This window comes from Lissotriton vulgaris, chromosome 5 (genome assembly GCF_964263255.1).
Source record: "Lissotriton vulgaris chromosome 5, aLisVul1.2, whole genome shotgun sequence".
Taxonomy (NCBI): Eukaryota; Metazoa; Chordata; class Amphibia; order Caudata; family Salamandridae; genus Lissotriton; species Lissotriton vulgaris.
The window spans coordinates 875692815-875713174 of record NC_141693.1 but is presented as its reverse complement, the minus strand read 5'-3'; the positions used below and the strand labels follow the sequence as shown (position 1 = coordinate 875713174).

The following is a 20360-nucleotide window of genomic DNA, read 5'->3' as shown; positions in this document are numbered from 1 at the left end:
TCAGTCTTTCTCCCTCTCTTCTCTCTACCACAATATCACATTATATCTAATAATTGAGGTGGGGAATGAATTTCATGTGATGGTGGACCAGAGTCTCAAAGAGATTGTTTCAGAGACCCTCAACCACACTTTCATAGTTTGCAATATATATTTTATCTTTGCTCGTGTGGCTGGGTGGATAGTATCATCAATGAGTCAGTCACTTGAGTGATCCGTTATCCAAGTGACTCCCTCATTCTCCACCAGGAGGAGGCTGTATGGGTTTTGACAGCAGTGAAGAGTTAAAATTATCTCCCGATCTTTTTTATTGTATATGAAGACATCAGCATTCAACGTTCACTTGGATGTTTGACTGGCTGTGCATACCAACAAATGATGCAGTAATGAGAGCAAGCATTACTAATTTTACTTTGCTTTTAAGCATGTCTAAAATCACTAGAGGTGTCAATGTCTTTGAACTGCCGAGAAATAATACATAGCCCGGACTGCTTAGCTTCTACACCTCTGCACCAGTATTATCAGAAGTTGGGCTAGGGGACAACAGAGAGTTGGTCTTAGAATGTAATGAGGGTATTATTAGTATCTGCTGCAAACTTCTGGTTTTCATTTTCAAACTGCTGCTGTTATTTCAACCTGTTCAAGTGACCCATTGGTGTTTGAAAGAATGGGGTTCAGAACAGTCATGTGGGTTACATTCCATTCACAGGACACTCAGTGACACAGTGAGGGTGCAGCAAAAGCCAGACAAAATGCCCACATTACATTTTGCATGGTTCTCAAGGGGTGCAAACTCTGCACCAGAAACCAATGCTGATGTTCAGTAACATACCACAAGTGCAGTGTACCACACGAACCAGGTCAAATTATGAAAGCAATTCCTTTTTTCATCTGGATTAGGATACCCATTTACCACCTACTCTAGGATCACTGACAGAATATCAGAAACAAAATTATTATGTGGACAGAGTATCCTGTCACAAATATCAAGAACCAGACCATCAAGAGGGTAAGTGCAAATAGGTAGGTATATCATTTCAAATTGTAACTCCACATCTACCTACCTTCAAAATATTTATAGATCGTCAAGTTACATATATGTGGAGTTCCATATAGTAAAACTTTGCTTACTAATTGAAATTACCTTTACAATATTTTTGTCCTTGATCCTCTTGACACTATATTTTGTCCCACACTATTTTTGTTTCCGATATTCTGTCTGTACACCCCTGCTTTATGCATGTGGTAAATGGGAGTTGGGCAGAGGCAGGGAGTTATAGTGTCAAAGGCCAGGGGAGGCTGGAACGATCTAAGCTCCCACGGGCTCAGGCAGAGTCTGTTGGGTCTCTTATATCTACAGCTGCTTCCCAATCCTACTGGCTGAAGTTTCTGGCTGTCAAAATAGTCTGCTGTTCCCACACCCAGAAACTTATGTGGGACTACAGAGCCAGACCTGCTCACCCAAAGCTGTACACCATCCGGAGTTTGACTCAACCCAATAAGCAATCGGGGCCAACAGTTTTGAACTTTGATTTGGTGGATTTATATAAATATTGGATAGTTTCTACAAATTTTAGTGTATGTCTGTGGTTGTATACCTGGAATCTTTTTCAGAAGTTCCTAAACTAGGGTATCCAAGTTTAGGAACATCCAAACTTATCTGTTTCCAGCACACAGCTGATGAGCTTCTGGTACGTTTGTTAACCCACCACGATGACATTTTCTGTATCGAATGGAACAATAGATGCTTCAGGCTATTCGTGACATTCTAGTGTGTCCTCGAATATGCCTACAAGTTCATTATTTAAATAACGGTAGCCTTGTCAAAAGACAGGTCATGTTCAGGTGCTGAACCTAGACAAAAAGTACAACACAATTCCTGCTTGTAGGAACACATTTTTATGAATCATACAAGCTGCAAAGTGATGCCATCTTAGCATTTCCTTAGGTGGCTCAAATATTCCAGGTCAGCTGTAGTGTTTACTGCATATAAGAAAAGTGTTTTATTTTTATCTTTGTTGATACCCAGACTGAAGAACATAATTTGTCTTTTCTAAAACTATGTACACATTGAATGATGCACACCAAGGGCATACTCTTACATTAGTAAACTTTTGATAAAAGAATTGAGACCCTTATCAAATGCAGCGACTGAAATTGCAATTTGAGATGTTTTTAAAATGTGCAAGTCTATGTGCAACTTTAATTTTCATCACTAACGCTAAAAGGACGATTTTTATTTATTTAGCAGTGATAACATTTTGATCGGAAACATTTTACATAGCAGCAATGTCGACCCAAAGGTAATGTAGGTTAGTTAACTTAGTTTACAGAAATCACAAAATAGGCTTAGTTTAACAGCACCACTGTTTGAATAAGATTACCGAATACAAACACATACGTGGGGCCATACCTTTCTTCTACCTTCGGAACGTACAGGCTTGTAATTTACATGTTTCAAAACAGTTTCTTACCTTTAAAAGTCTATCAAGTTTCATCAGATGTCTTTTTAATGCTATTTTCCCACCGTAATTGAAAAAACACTGCCTGATTAACAGACAAATCAAACTGAGCGTCCAGATAGTCAAGCACAATCTCCAATAAGTTTATTGTCTTATTGCAGGAAGTCAAACTAGCGCATTAAAAGGTATTATTAAGGAGTCCTGGCCGTAATAGTGTATTCCTGTAACAGCATTGTTTCGAAAATCCACTGAAACAACAGGATGTCACACTTATAGGTAGAATGGGCCATGAAAAGTGTTGTTTTTATAATTGCTGAATTAACATGCTACCTTGTTGTGTTATTTTATAGGCCTCTTGAGTTCTACTTCTCTATCCGTTAACACGTCTACAGCTTCTAACTCGCTGATGAATGCTCTGAACAGTTCGTTAAGTCCTCTTCACAGCCCAAGTGGTACACCTAGCTCCACTTTATGGACCACATCCATGGCCAACGCATCAAGTGCCACAGGTCAGTAGAAGTCCTAAATCTCACAATGTAAAATTTGAAAAAATATATCACAGGAACAAATATTGAAGTAATTAGTGGCAAAAAATGCATTTGATTGTTTAACATTGAACTCAATAGAGACAAGTAGGGGAGGCAGTCTCTTAAAGGGCTTAGATTGACACTGAAAAAAATCACAAGGCTGCTTTCATGAGAGGAGTATGCAGTGTGTAAGAAATCTGCCTTTTCTGTGTGGTCACCCTGGAATGTTATACTTTTGCTGGACCCTATGTTTTGTTGGCTTATGAACTCTGTGCACTTTACGCATGCTAACCAGTGGAAAAGTGGCTGTGCTCCCCCTTTCAATATGAAATTGGTGTATTCCTTATGGGCATATTTAACTTATCAATACTTTTCTGGTATATGGTACAATGTGTACCCAGAGCCTTTAAGTTAAACATCAGAAGTGGACTGCAGCATTTATTGTTCCATTCAATACAGTGACAATAAAAATTATGGTTTCAGGCCTACCTGTGTAGACTGACTGACGTAGTGTAAAAGCTGCAATTTGACCTGTCAAATTTTGACAGGTTAAAACCCCCTTTTCATATATTAACAAGTCAGACCTATGTATAATGTAGCCAATGAGGAAAGGTATTTACAAGTAGGACATGTAGAAATGTTAAGTCAATATGTTCTTACAGTGACACGCACCCACAAGCTATTTTTCACTGTAGCAGGTCTTTGTAAAAAAACAGTGTACCAATTAAAATCTTGATACTGTATCTTGGAAATTGGACTAGCTAGAAAAACTAATTAAACTGCTATTTTAATAGTTATTAAAATCCAATTAAATGGTTAGCCTGATTTCAAATAAATATTAAGGAAAATGAACTCTTAGAAAGTTAGCTTTACCTGCCTGAACTGTCAGAAGGCTTACTTGCGTAATCCTCTGCCAGCTCCCAGCAAGTGATTAGCCTTTGAATAGGTGTGAACTTCCAATAACAAGGACAAGGGACCCCCTCTATTACATAATTTTATGGCCAGGGAAAAGAGGGGACAATATCCAACAGTAATTCAAGACGTTCCCACGTGGCCTTACCAAAACTTCTTTAGTTGGTGTCACTCAAATACTTTCAAGAGGCTAATACTTTTGATCGACACAGGTACACTTAGATCAAAATATATTTCATATTTTTATTCATTTTTAGCATATATATCAACATTACTTTTCAAATTCATTTACATTCTTCAATAAATTATTTTTTTACATTTGTGTAGAATTTTTTGTATATCTAAAAACATTTATCTCATTATGTGCATAATTTAGAGATCTGACAAAAAATAAATAGTCTCTTAAAAAACCACTAGCTAACCCCCAAAGAAGACCACACCCTAAAACCACACATACACTACTCACTCATACAACTACACACACATCTTTTGGAAAAACAAGACAAGCTCTTTTTCTGAACCAAGATGACATAGAAATATTAGATGACACTCCACGCCAGGTCGACACGCGTTTCGGTGGACTTGCACCACCTTCCTCAGGACCAACAGATTAAAGGTTTGTCTTTGTGTGGTGTGGCTACAGGGTATCTGAAATGACAAATCCAGTGTCAAGTACCCGTGTCAATTGGATTTCCCACATAGACTAACAATTAAATACAATAAAGTTTTATTTGATAAACATAACATGTTTTTATTTACTTGGAAGACAAACACCCATGTGCTACAACCACCAAGAGGAGTGAAGATAAGAAGGCATCTTAGTTCAAAGTAACTGGTCACAAGTAATTAATTTGCTTGACTGGTTCCCTGTACGGTATTAGTCAAAGCAAAAGCGGGGGAAGAGGGGGAGAGATTTTGAAGTAAGTATTTTCTTTTTTTTAAAATAGAAGACGTGATTAACTTGTATTGGAGTGGATTTATATTTCATAAATTGGTGATATATTCTTACCCTTTAGGGACATCTAGGGCATGTTTAATTGGACGATGTTCGACTGAACTCAGGTAGACTTATGGTAATAATCCTGAAGAGATAACATAGGTATATTCAGCTTTATTCTTACTATGTGAAACTTTGTGTCTCTATTAGTTAAGTCCAACGGAGAATCAGAGGTCTTACCAACAGCAAGTTTAGGATGGTATAAATATTGCTTTCTATTCTGTGTTGATGTTCAACGGTGTCACTCTCGAGCGTGATGAACTACAGAGGATAAATATTTAGTTTTTTTTATCAGATCTCTGTTTTTTATATATGAAGTAAAGAGAGACAGAAGTTTTTAGTTTAGTATTTATAAACTAACCTTCCAAATTATCGGGAATGTTCTTCTGTCCTTGTTCATATCTTCAAATTGTTTACTTCATTACGTCCTGACGGTCTACACAGTGTAACCTTAAACGGGGTATGAAGAATATTACATTTATTCATGCATCACAAGAGCCTCCATATGTATCTTTTTAACTAGACATCACTAGAATGTAGCTAAATCCTTCCCTATATTCTCCAGTCTTATAACTGGTCTCACTGGTTAAATAAGACTAGAAAGGCTGGTGGTGAGTCGGATACTCTCTCTCTCTTATATTAGGTCAGTTCATAGTGAAACATCATTTGGCATGCATGCGCTTTTAAACGCAAATAGATGTTTCTACCATATCGCCTAAAGTCGCTGTCTTATCTTATATCGAGGTGGGTGTACAACTTTTAACTGTTAGGTAAGACTAACGCAATATCTCATCAGATATAGTCCTTCAGAAGCGGTAGATGCTATTCTAAATACTACTGAGGCTCCTATGGATATGCCGAGTACGTTTATTTTGTTCCAATGCATTTTAAAATTCCCCATAAAACATAGTTTGTCACAGGATACATAAATAGTTCTGAATACTTTAAATGTTTTTATCACGAGGACGAGTAGATAACAATACTGCAATTAAGTTGTCCTGTTGTTCGGAAGTTACTCCAAAACATGTTTTTTTAAAAACACATAAAAACGTGCGATTACTTCCTATGTAGCGAGTTTCTCCAAAACATTTAAAATGTCATATTCATAAGTACGATTACTTCCCCTATACTAGATTTAAGTCTCAATAGTTTTCCGTCAGTAGACTCACCGTTTATTCAGGTCTCTCGAACGGGTCGCCATGCCCAGCTCGCAGTAAAACGCCAAGATGTTTACAGCGTACCAGTCATGTTGTTTTTAAATGTGTCTCCTGGCGTAAAATCTAAGAGTCACATGCTCCGGAAATGCATCAATCGTCAATAACATAGTATGCCTCAATCTAATACCTACGCCATTTTGAAGAGGGGAACCATCCTCCCTATTAATACATTTGAGGTTTGCTAATATTATGAATAAACCTGCCGATTCACAGCATGTCATGATTATCGTCACTTTTAACATTACGTATATAAAGCGGCAACAACACAAGATGTTTGGATTAAGTATTGGCGCAATATTTGTACAGAGGTACAATCCTCCTTACGATTTATATTCATGTTTACTTGTATTTAGTCTTCACCATATATATAAGTAGAGAATTATCCGCACATTCATAACTTTGAGCACATTAGAAATTGTATTAATCTGTTCATTAGTAACGAGTAACTAATATGGTGATTTCATTCTTGATTTTTATGCTTTTAGTATGGATTTTCTAGTATCTACAGATGGCGTCATTATCAAGAGGGATATAATCATTCTCAGTAGTAAACGAAGATGCTTTTACTTCATATTGATTGGCTGTATTTATTGTCAAAGATTCAGATCATGCGGGAAATGATAACATAATTATTGTATTGTACATAGATAAAGAGTAACCAGTATTCGCATCTCAGCGTGGTTTATTACATTCACATCATAAGTCTTTTAGAGATAAGGTCCAGGTTTTGGTTGAGAATAGTAAATGGCTATTTTTGATTTTTCTAACATATATCAAATATTCCTTAGTAGGTTGCAGAGGCTAAAGTGTAAATCATGTAACAGACATAGCGAGCACACATGTAGTACAGAAGTAAGGTTCCAATTTCTAACAACATAGTCGATCAAAAGTATTAGCCTCTTGAAAGTATTTCAGTAACACCAACTAAATAAGTTTTGGTAAGGCCACGTGGGAACGTCTTGGATTACTTAGGTGTGAACTTACTCCAAGAATCTTTACAATAGGTCACTGTGATTGATAGGTTGACCAGAATTAGCATGGATGGCTCCTTTGAGCTCAGCCGAAAGGTTGGGGCTGTGAGCATCATTTTGGCATTACAGTGTCACATTCTGCCCGACAGACCTACTGGGTTCACACTTCAACACTTCGGGTGCACTTAAAAGGAAGAGACAGGATGCTAAAACAATTCTGGTGCCTTACATGTCTGGTTGATGGAAAACCCTGCTTTTTTCCTGACAGACTTCTGTCTCTGGGTTTTACATATAGTCCTTGGACTGTACTTGAAAGGTGTAGAACAAGATACCTAGATAATTCTAATGTGTTCACTGTCTTGGAGTTCTGGACTTTTTGGTTCCGTCCAGAGGTGTCAGGGAACAACACCCAAAGACCCCGGTGTTCCACCTGTCTTGGTGCACAAATGAACAGAAACACGGGCTTCTCGATGGTGGCGTCAAAGACCAAAGGTTTATTACTGCAGGGACACAGAAGTCACAGATACTACACACTGGCAGAATCTAGGAGCCTGTTCAATTTGTACAAAGTGGGTTGCTCCTTATATACTAGTTTTTGGCCTTCAGGCGAATTCTTCACATGTTGGTACATTCCCAAAACCTTTGTGTCATAAACAATAAATATTTGGCGTGCACAGGAACCGTTGATAAAATCTGATACGAAACATCTACGAAGAGGGGTTCCCACTAGTTCATCACAATTCCCTGTCAATATTGCATTCAGGACCCGGACCGCCTCATCGTAAAGTTCGTTACCTCCCCCTAATAAAGTTTCAGAAAGAAAGGAACGGAGCCAGGTGTGGAAGATAGGAAAGCGGGATAAGAGATGCTTGTGGGTTGTAAATGGGCAAGGCTACCGGCTTCGGCCGCCTAATCATGATCAGGACAATGGACACGAAGACCAGTTTGGCAGGGTTGGCCTCGGGCAGAGGAGGCAGTCTTTGTCGAGTCATGCAGCTACAGCGTGATCTGGTTTAAGGTGCACGTATCATGAAAGAGGTGAATCTCCGGCTAAGGCTACGTGTCCTTAATCGAAATGAAGTGATCAGAGGTTATTGCGTATGTGAGGGCAAGAAACACAAAATGGCTGCCATGATCTAAGATGGATGCCGTGGGTAGATCAGAAATGTGTTAATAAAAGGAGTGCTCTTGCTTGTAGCGTAGCGAAAACACCAGGGTATGCTAAATGGATCATTTGCGGTTCACTGATACCAATATTATGTATTTCTGACAAACTTGAAAACACGGGTTCAAATCGTCACGGAACCGTCACGGAACCTCAGACCCTCCTTTTGCCCTTACATAGGCAATTACTCAGTCTATGTCAGAATCTAGTTCTATGCTCATCAGGTCAGTGACATGCTGTTGTATCATCATCCTTTCTCGTGCCTTTTCTCCAAACGCAGGTGGTTTTCTGAGACAAGTTGCAGCACAAAGACTACACAGAGCAGGACCACACTGGATAATCAGGCAGCATGAGAATAGGAATACTAAGATGACACCAATGACCATTAGAACCTTCCATCCCCACGCTGATATCAGAGTCCAAAACCACTCCATGAAGGACCAGTTTCCCTTGTCTACATGTATAGAGTCGGAAATCTTGTGTAGCTTAGAGATCGCCTCATAGACTGTTGGAGCATTATTAGGAATAAAGACACAGCAGCTCGATTGGATCATTCTGCATACCCCACCTCGATCTGCAAGTATAACGTCTAGAACCATACGGTTCTGCAACGTCATGAGTCTATCCGCCTGAAGCTCAGCTGTCAAGTTGCTAAGGGCACCAACAGTTTCGGTAATAGTAGATTCAACTACCCGTGTTAGCTGACGTATGTTTCTACTATTGGCCATAGGCCCCCAGAACGGAAGGAAGCCTTTGAAGAAGTCTCCAGCTTCCTGACCAGCGGTATCTTCCTTGCTGAAGACACCTCTCGCTACTCTGGTTCTGTGGTAATCAGATGAAGCAGTGTATGTCGGAGGCAACAATCGAGCAATATAACATGATCCTGAAAAGTCGGCAGGCAACCATGTATAAGCTCTGTCTCGACAAATGAAGTAGGTACCCCTAGCAGTGAGAAAGGCAGGGGAAGAGTTAGCCGGAAACACATAAGTCTCTACGCACTCACTCCTCCCTAGCTGAGCTCTCGGATTTCTCCCATTACCTTGCAAACAGACCTGACCTCGGTGAGGTACGACCCAGATTGGAGTTGAGCTTTTACGCTTGCTTTCTCCTAAACTAAGGCGATACTCTGAAGTATTCCAACTTAAATATACTCGCAATTCGTCTCTAGGGTAAGATGGAGTATTATTGACGTCCTTGACCATGTCAATAATTCCCTGGACTAAGGCTTTGTTGGCAGAGTTATATTTAGTGGAACGCGGTGGACGTGGAGGATAGGTTTCAAGGGCATAAGCAAAGATGGTTTGGAGGGCCTGAAATGATCCATTATAGCTGTAAGGCAAAACCAGATAGGGAATACCTTTATCCATAGTGTGGGGTATCAAGCCACACACCCAGCAGTCTGTAGTGTTAACTACCAGTTGGTGTTGGTGCAAGAGCTGTACAAAAGTGTTGTTGGTGAATTCTGAGCGTCGGGCTTGCTCATGTTCCGGAAACGAGTGAAAAGAGTGTATAGAAGAAACAGTAGAAATGGCAGGATCAAGGGGAGGTATTGTAGTAACTGGCACAAAAATCAAATTTATACTAAAGACGATTCCACCCACCAATGTTGCTAAAATAATCAAGAATGTAATGGCACATTGCATCAAAAAGCATTTGCTATGAAGAATTCTATGAAGTCTGTTTCTGCGAACATAAATCACATTTTCTCGTTGCAGCGCAGGAAGCTCCATCTTCTACAATCCGCTCGCGACCACTGATGATGTGTACGTAGATGAAAATGCCTCTATCAGCCCTGGGAGTTCCCAGAACCAACAGAAAGATCGACCTTGTGTCAGACCCCTGCAGATTCAACTAGGCACACAGCCACGACCCTACGGCTACCCAGACGGCAAGGCAATTTTAAAAACAATAAACAATAGCAAACTTCCTGGCTGAAGGCAAAAGTTCAATATATCAAAATCACAATATGCAGTTGCCTGCTTTATTTGTCCATTTTACGGCTTCTTAAGTTATATCTCTGTTTCGCTGGTACTGTCTGATCGGAAAATAGTGTATCACTAGCAGCTGTTGCAGTGTTTAAGTTCGCAGATGGCAAAGTTTCTTCTGATGCTGGAGACAAATGTTCAGTGTTCAAAGGAGTCTTTTCAGGAGGAGAGTCAGGTTTTGGAGTGTCAGTAATCAATTCGGCATCGCTGAAAGAGATGAACTTCGGTGTGCTTTCAGATTCGGAGGCACCAATTCCCTTCTTCACCCAGTCGTCGTAAGGGAGCGGCAAAGGGACACGCTTAACGTGGGATGCGTGTACCCAGTGCTTGCGGCCAGCTACACGAACTGCTGTCCTCGTTGCAAGTAGGATTTGGAAGGGCCCCACAAATCTCGGCTGGAGGTTCTTCGTCCTCGCAAAGTTTTTGATGACGACGAAGTCTCCCGGTTTCAGCTGATGCCCTGGACTCTCCGGAGGTTTTGGCAAAGCATCGAAAACCTGTTGATGAATAAGACTCAATTTAGCAGTCAAGTCGTAAAGGTAGTCTATCAACATTGGATATTCTATGGAACAAAATTCTTTAGGCCTTGGCACACCCCAGATATTTGCCGGGCGACCAAAGACTATTTCATAAGGACTAAGCCCTATTCTAGAATGTACCGTTGCTCTCGTTGATAACAAGGCCAAAGGAAGTGCGTCTGGCCAGGCTAAACCTGTGGATGCTTGTATTTTAGCTATTTTCAGCTTGAGGGTGCCATTGTAACCCTCCACTAAACCAGCAGACTGGGGATGGTTTGCACTGTGGAATTTCTGTTTCAGTCCTAGGCCGGCACACACACTCTGCATAACTTTCCCTATAAACTCACTTCCGTTATCTGACCATACAATCCGTGGCATTCCATATCTAGGGAAATATTCTTTGAGAAGAATTTTGGCAGTTGATAGGGCAGTGTTGTCCTTTAGTGGGTATGCTTCTATCCACCTGGAAAAAGCACAGACCACCACTAGGACATATTTTAAATTATTACAGCGGTCTATGTGAATAAAATCTAACTGAATCACTTCAAAAGGGCAGGAAGGAGGAGCGAAATGACCAGCTGGAGTTGGAGTTCCCTTGCCAGGATTATGCATCAAGCACACCATGCAATTTTTCACCACTCTCTCTGCACACTTACTGATTCCCTCATTCTTCCAGACCGGAGCCAACATCTTACAGATCCCTTTAGAACTTATATGCGCTACTCCATGCGCCATCGTCACTACTGCAAGCACATACGCATCGGGCAACATCCAACGCTGCTGTTCTGTCAAATCAATCCAACATCCATTTGAGTCCAACTTGCCCGTACTTTCTCTCCATACACGTTTCTCTTCCTCAGTTGCTTCTTTCTGAATCTCTTTCACACTTTCCATAGTATCCTCGCACATTCCAGACTCAGCAATCCATCTTGCAGACGTGGCAACATACATTCTGCTCATCGTGTCTCTAGCTGTCTGTTTAGCAATTTCATCAGCAAAAGCATTCCCACGACCAACATCATCCGTGATTGCTTTATGAGCACTGCACTTCACAATCGCAACTTCAGTCAGCAAGGTTAGAGATTCCAACAAGTCATTAACTAGCTGACCATGTTGGATCTTAGTCCCATGGGACGTAATGAAACCTCTTTCTCTCCACAACCGACCAAAACTATGGCCCACGCCAAATGCGTACTGACTATCTGTAAACACATTCACTCTCTTTCCCTCAGCTAAAACACACGCTCTCGTTAGAGCTATTAATTCTGCAGCTTGGGCAGAATTCTGACTCACTCTTGCAGTCTCCACAATCGTCTTCAAAGTCGTTACTGCGTAAGCAGCAGTCACATCACCATTCTCCAATTTAAAACATGATCCGTCCACATACAGCGTACCATCCGGATCGGATAACGGAGTATCCTTCAAATCAATGCGTCCTTTTGTCTCTTCCTCCGTTTTAAAACAGCAATCATGTGGCTCGGAATCACTCGACTCTTGATCAGTCGGCAACAGTGTTGCTGGATTCAATACATTACATCTTTTGATTTGAATATGACTCGCTAGTAATGTCAGCTCGTAACCAGATAATCTCGCACTAGTAAGGTGTTGTGTCTTCGTTCGGTTCATGAGTGTATCCACTGCATGAGGAACCATGACCACTAGCATGTTGTTCATCACCAAACCAGCAGATTGTCGAATGGAAGCCGCAGCTGCCGCTGTAGCTCTCAAACAACTAGGTAACGCTCTGGCTACCGGATCTAATGTTGATGAGAAATACGCACAAGGGCGTTGTTTATCACCAAACTTCTGTGTCAGAACACTCAACGCGCAACCTTCTCTCTCGTGAACGTAGAGCGTGAACGGCTTGCTGTAATCAGGTGTACCCAATACAGGAGCTGAACACAATGCTTTTCGTAATTCAGTAAAACTCTCTTGACATTCATCAGACCATGGCACTGGACTCGGAACATTTTTCCCAGTCAAGGCTACCAATGGTTTCGCTAAAAGAGAAAAATTTGGGATCCACTGCCTACAGTAAGAGGTAATACCTAGAAAGGCACGTACTTCTCTCTGTGTGCGTGGAACACTCATCTGTGTAATTGCTTTTATTCTTTCTGGGAAGTTGTCAACTTCCTTCCCTCCTTTGACAAGAGATGACCTAGGTAGGTCACTTCTTAGCAGCAGTATTGCATTTTGGAAGGAGACACCTTGTGATTCAAATTAGACAAATGATGCAATAAGGAAATTGTAGCTGCTTTGCAAGTTTCCTTGTCATCGGCAGCCACTAGAAGATCGTCTACGTACTGTACTAAAGCAGAACCTGGAGGAAGGACAAAAGAATCTAACTGGCTTTTTAATGCTTGACTATAAATAGATGGACTTTCACAATAGCCTTGTGGAGCTCGTTTAAATCTGAAGCTTCGTCCTCCTAAACAGAAGCCGAAAATATCTCTACTTTCTTCGGCTATCGGAATGCTGAAAAAGGCATTCTTTAAGTCAATAACTGAGAACCATGTGGCTGTAGCAGGAATCAATGTTAGCAAGGCAGTAATATCCGGAACCACAGGAAACTGCGGAACCACAATCTTATTAACTTCTCTAAGGTCTATGACAAACCTGTACACTGGAGGTTTTGTAGGATCAGTTCGTTTCAAAATCGGTAATACAGGGCTATTACAGACATTTCCCCTAGTTTCTTCAATCACATCTTTCTTAATTAAATCCTGCACAATCAATAAAAGTGCACGCTCTCCTTCACTAGATATTTTATATTGGGGAATTCTTGGAAATTTTACATTTGTTTTCAAGGTTACCACATACGGTGGAATTTCTAAGAGACCTACATCATTAGGACCAGTCGCCCAAAGAGAATCAGGGAGTGAGCGTAGCTCTGGCGGGAGTGCGTCCATTGACAAGTACATCGGAGAGGTGATATTCTTACCCAACGTGAGTTGTACTCCTTCCGGAGAACAGTACAATGTCGCATATAGTCGTTTTAACAAATCTAAACCAAGCAGATTTTCATTACAACCTGTCGTCAAAATCAGGGGTGCTTTCAATTGGCACGGTCCAACAGAAATAGACAAAGGACCAGATATCGGGTTGTAAACAGGGGCGCCTGAAAAACCTACGGAAACATTTGTTGAGCCGGACAAAGGTGCGCCAGGGAGTTTCGCATGAATGATAGAACTTTTTGCGGCACCAGTATCCAACAGAAACGGTTCGACTACACCTGATGTTGCTACTGCGACATAAGGCCCACTCTGATCCACTGGAACTGATACTACTCCCTCTCTCTGTCCATGGCTGTCCTAGTACCCATTTTGCTGAAAACCCTCATCTACTTCACAATAGTCCTCAACAAGATATTGTTGAGATCTATTTTGCTGAGTAGATTGTCCACTTCGTTGATCAAAGTGATTGGAAGGACGATCATTCGTTTGTGGAGGCATAGCACCTCGTCCTCGACCTCTAGAATTCTGCACAAAACCACCACGACCTCTCTGAGCTGCTGCTGCATTATTTTGCGCTAAGATCGGACATTCATTTTTATAGTGACCCTCTTTCTTACAGTACGCACACTGATTCCACTGATATTGAGGTCTTGATGAACTATAATCTGTCCTTTGGTACGAACCTTGTTGTGTATTAGATTGATTCATGCGAGGCGGATACGCCTGCTGCAAAAGAACTTTAGTTTTTAAATCTTTCGTTTTCTTTTCTGATTTCTCCTTTTCCTCTTTATCCCTATTTTCGTAGTACTGTGCAGTCGCAAGTATTTGCGCTGTTGTGGATACAGCCCATGCACTTTCTGAGTCTTTTAATTTATTGCATAATTCAGGTAACAAATTATGCACAAATTTATCGACAAACAGTCTTTGTCCTCCTTCTGTACTCATGTCCTGACCACTATGATCTACAAAAGTCTCTTCAAACCTTGTGAAGAAGTCGGAGACACTTTCGTCTTTCTTCTGCCTGCATGCTGACAGCTTGTCCCAATTTACACGCAATGCTGGCATCAGAGTCTTCATTAGATCAATTATTCTACCTGGTAGATTAGCAATTAGGGGTTCGGGTTTCGCACCACCTATTTGCTGACCATCTGCTGCAGTGATAGCTGCCCAATCACCACCTAAGGCAGCTTGATGATCCTCTCTACGAATTTTAGCCCACACTGGTTGCGGAACTACATTGCCAAATAACATATCGATGTCGGCTAAGTTCATTATACAAGCCTCAACTGTCTGTGTTAATTCCTTGTAATATCCAGCAGGATTCTTGCGTGGATCTGGCAAGGCCTGCTTCACCGCTAGCACTTCAGCTCGCTTCCATGGAATGTGTATCCACACTCTTTGGAACTGCGCCGGAGCACCTGCAATACCAGCATTATCATCACGTGCCACTGCTTCGCGCCAGATTGGAGGAACTTCCCTCATAGGATATTGGCGACTTAGCTTCATTTTTCCTCTTTCTAAATCTCTCGGCGAACGAAGAGATGGATCATTCCTAAAACTTAAAATAAGTTCCATCGCTTCTTTTATATTATCACCCACTATCATTCCAGCAGCAAACTCTTTTTGAACTTTAATTAAATCTTCCAAATCTGATTCTACATCATCTTCTTCTATTTCTTCACGTAACAACGAGCACATCTCATCAAAGACATACCGTTGTGTTGGTTCCTTCCACTGCATAAATGTGTCTAGCACATCTCTCGTACTATATCTTCTACTCTTCGAAATCCATCTGAGAGCCGTGGAATCTAAAATTCCTCGTTCCTCAGTACTTGGAAGCTGACTACGTCTCTGAACTGAATCAGGAGTAGGAGTCTTAATTAAAGTTTTATATAAAGGAGACAGCATATTAGTAACAGAATCAGTGATTCTTCGACGAACAGAAAGTGGAGTTAGCACACTCGCAGACGTAGAGAACGCAGTAGAGGTAGGAATAGATAACGGAACAGTAGGAGTATCGAGAAAAATAGTTTGTGGAATAGTAGGTACAGAAGCTGACAGTTCAGGAAGAGAAGGAGCTGTAGGAACATTCACATTCATCACAGGAGGTACGGGAACTTGATTCTGAGGGACAGGAGCAGGAACACCAGGTTGTCCAGCAACCGGCAATTGAACATTCGGGACAAGTGGAGCCGCAGCACCTTGTGCATACGGTGGAGGTGACCGTAACAGAAAAGATAACAGAGGATCGTTTTCGGAATCCTCCAGTATCTTAGCCATTTTCGATGGCAAGGCAGGATAGCACTTGTCAATCGCTAAGTTATGCTCTCTAATGGCTACATCTATGGCCTTCTCACACTCGTTAGCCTGCAACTGCTTAGCCGCTTGCTCTAGAGTCAACTCTTCTTGTTCTTTCTGTTCTTTCTTCAACCTTTTAATTTCTCTCTGTTTGGATTCTTTTCGCCAATAACGGAAAGAATCAAACATTGCCGGCCGGGCTTTCTTCCTAAACAATTTCGCTTCTAAGTTGTCGAGAATCTCGGGTTCAAAACTACCATGCAGTGGCCAACTAAGGACACCATCCTTCGCAGTGTAACGGACCCATACCTCATTATAAGATATAGGACCCACACCATGTTTACAATATAAATCATATAGGGGAGTCCCAATCGGAGGAACCAGACAAGAGTCCTCCAATCGTGAGTCACGGTTGCAACCAAAGCAAGACAACATTTTCCGACTTACCATTTTTCAGTCCGGAACACAAAACAAACAAAACACAAAACAGATATGTGCACTTGAACCAAGAATTTAGGCCTACCAAAACGAACTGTTGTATCGATACCCAAACTAAACCAAATAGATTATCTTAACCAGAACAACCTGTGACAATCCTACCAAGAACCAAAACCAAACCAAGAACCAATCAAGGATTTTAACAATCCTCACAAAGTAACCAGCTAGCTATCACTAAATACTTAACTGAGTCACTGAAGACGTCACCAAGGAGAAACCCGTCACGTTTCGCCGTACTAAGGACTGCACCTCGGGTCCAAGACAGGGCGACGGTCAAGGCAACGGCCCACTGCAGCCGTCCTGAACGGGAAACCCTCGTGGAAGAGAACTTCGGGCCACTTTTGCGATATGCCGGGAACGATGAAGTGGGGCGCCTCCCTCAGGAATCTTCACACGAAGCTTCTCGAACTCTTCAGGCTTTTGGACCGGTACCGAATGACGTCGCCCCACGTTGGGCGCCAATTGGAGTTCTGGACTTTTTGGTTCCGTCCCGAGGTGTCAGGGAACAACACCCAAAGACCCCGGAGTTCCACCTGTCTTGGTGCACAAATGAACAGAAACACGGGCTTCTCGATGGTGGCGTCAAAGACCAAAGGTTTATTACTGCAGGGACACAGAAGTCACAGATACTACACACGGGCAGAATCTAGGAGCCTGTTCAATTTGTACAAAGTGGGTTGCTCCTTATATACTAGTTTTTGGCCTTCAGGCGAATTCTTCACATGTTGGTACATTCCCAAAACCTTTGTGTCATAAACAATAAATATTTGGCGTGCACAGGAACCGTTGATAAAATCTGATACGAAACATCTACGAAGAGGGGTTCCCACTAGTTCATCACAATTCCCTGTCAATATTGCATTCAGGACCCGGACCGCCTCATCGTAAAGTTCGTTACCTCCCCCTAATAAAGTTTCAGAAAGAAAGGAACGGAGCCAGGTGTGGAAGATAGGAAAGCGGGATAAGAGATGCTTGTGGGTTGTAAATGGGCAAGGCTACCGGCTTCGGCCGCCTAATCATGATCAGGACAATGGACACGAAGACCAGTTTGGCAGGGCTGGCCTCGGGCAGAGGAGGCAGTCTTTGTCGAGTCATGCAGCTACAGCGTGATCTGGTTTAAGGTGCACGTATCATGAAAGAGGTGAATCTCCGGCTAAGGCTACGTGTCCTTAATCGAAATGAAGTGATCAGAGGTTATTGCGTATGTGAGGGCAAGAAACACAAAATGGCTGCCATGATCTAAGATGGATGCCGTGGGTAGATCAGAAATGTGTTAATAAAAGGAGTGCTCTTGCTTGTAGCGTAGCGAAAACACCAGGGTATGCTAAATGGATCATTTGCGGTTCATTGATACCAATATTATGTATTTCTGACAAACTTGAAAACACGGGTTCAAATCGTCACGGAACCGTCACGGAACCTCAGTCTGGTTACTGGAAACCCCTGCCTTTTTCCTAACTTCTGTCTCAGGAGGTATTGGGGGCACAGTGGCTTCTTCAAATTGGACAGGGTTTGTCTAGAAACCTTTACTCCATTGATTAGGGAGTGCCCATGCGTCATCCCACCCATTAGCTAGTATCAGGATAAATGTGGCAACTCCAGGCACCCACTTCAAAGCACTGCTAAACCTGAAAACGAACATAAGAGGACTGGATCTGCTGACTGTGACGCAAGAGGAGCCCTGAAGGAGAGGATCTGCTTCCTCCTGTACCCAGGACAAAGAGGTTGACTCCAAGGTAAATACGGCTGACCACCTCTTCACACTACAGGGATGCAATAAGCCACAAGAGGCTTTTCCTACAACTTTCCAGCTGACCAGTGGCAACTGGACTCCGCTGTTGGCCATTGGCTCACACCATGTGATTCTCAAAGTGTCTCTCCTGAGGTCCTTATGAGATTTAGAATTGTACTGCTATGATTGATTGGGACTAAAATGACTAAGTCAGAAGGTAAAATCTTTGAACAGAATAAATCTGGTTGGTGTGCGTGCCCCACGCTTCAGCATGGTCAGCCTCAAATTGCTTCTAGGTCCCAGTCTAACACGACCCATTGACTATCAGATGATCTTTTTGGTGCGATTTCCATGTATATCTTTAAAGAATCATGCCTCGGGTTCCCCTTTTTAGAGTTTTGTTATTTTGGTGTTATTGTGTTGATTAAAAGGTACTCTTTATTTCTAATTCAGTTTGGTATTTTTATTGTTTTGCATTTTAACTTTTACTGTTATAGCTTTACATAGCTACTTTACGCAGTGCCCTAAATTAAGCCTGTCTGCTCTGTCTCATAGCTGCCAGGGGATTGCGCTCAGGTTCACTTAGTGACTTTGAGGGTTTACCCTGACAAAGTTTGTGATTATTCCTTGAAGTGGCTAGTCACCCACCCCAATTTATAATCGAATTTCTTTAACGATTAAATTACATTTTATGGGTTTACAGATCAGTCAGTTGTTCAAATTTCTTTATCTTAATCAGTTTCCTCTAAAAATGTCTTGCCAAACTAGGTTTGTTTATAGAGCCATTTGATCCATCTGTTTCATCCAAGACAAAGCAGCACAAACCTCTTGGGAACATATGTAGGCGAAACAAGCAGGAATCAGTGTGAACACACGGTTTCCTGAATTTTGTTCCACAAAGACATTAAATGTGGAATATGTCCACCCCGGAAGTTACTGAGGACCCTTTTATCAAGCTCGTTGAGAGGAAGATAGGAAAATTACAAGCTGATTAATGGCCCACTTCTAGTACGGTCTGGTTTACGAAATGTACAAAAAAAATTCTGGAAACCATCTGCCAGTCGTCATGCTTTAAAATCTTTTCTTTACATGATTATCCATGTTCCCAACTGTAGCATCCTCCCCACTCTGGGTACAAGTAACTGAATATTCCACACACTGAGTTTGGTATTACACATCTTTATTCTTGTCCATGGAACTGCAAACTCAACATTCTAAACATAAACTCTATTCACGACACCTGAACACTTACGTCATAGTTCTACAAAGTCCATCAGGAACCAAAAGGATCCCATCAAAGCTAACTCACAAGATACTACCATTCTGGTAACTTGGTCGTCGTGGCTCTCCTGAACATCAAGGTGGCAGAACTTTCACCTGTTTTGAATGAGGGGTCGAACAATAAGCTCGAATTGCAGCATGGAGTGCAGACTTCAGATCAAGCTTCTCCACTGTAGCATGCTGGACAGACTTTTTGAGTGTGCTCATTAAATGTACGACACTGCCATTTGCTTGTGGCAAAAGAGGTGTATCTTTCTGATGCTGAACAATGAGATGATTAAGAAAGTCTCTGAATTTTCAACTGTTGAATGGTAGCCCTTTGTCAGACTTTAGAATTTAAGGATCACCATGTTGCAAAAATGCCATCTAACCTCTCAATAACTCTTTCTTGAGTGGTTGATGAGGAATCTTCTACCAATGGAAAACAGAAGTATTCATCGATAACCACCATCTGGTTACGTCTATTGTCAAGAGGACCAAAGAAACCCACATACATTTTATTTTTAAATTTAACAGACATATTCAAGGCATGCTGAGCGGTTTTGGAAGATAAGCAATTTCACAAATGATAGGCCTTCTACTCTCTTCCAACTCTCTTGTCATGATAAGGAGATCGAGAGCTCTTTTAGTGGCAACAATTCCATGATATCCTTCATGAGCCACTTAAGTTACTGGTTGTTGCAGTATGACAATTCTTGAACTGGTAGGAAATTACCTTCTTGAGTACAGTTCCTCTTTCACATTTTTGAACTTCTGATATTCGTTTTCACGGGTGATATGTTGAGTGTGCTGTTTCCAGGCTTGATGTGCAATAATGTATTTTAGTAATAACATTTCTCTAGGTTT

The 20360-nt window shown here is 41.5% G+C and overlaps 1 protein-coding gene across 3 annotated transcripts in view; it reads left to right on the top strand.

Moving 5' to 3' along the window:
• BICC1 (BicC family RNA binding protein 1) overlaps positions 1–20360 on the top strand; it is an 808889-nt gene that overhangs the window by 686212 nt on the left and 102317 nt on the right. For all 3 annotated transcript variants that reach the window (XM_086922454.1, XM_086922453.1, XM_086922451.1), the window contains one exon: positions 2810–2968. In XM_086922454.1, the coding sequence (XP_086778580.1) occupies positions 2810–2968 (159 nt within the window). The remainder of the gene's footprint in view (positions 1–2809; positions 2969–20360) is intronic.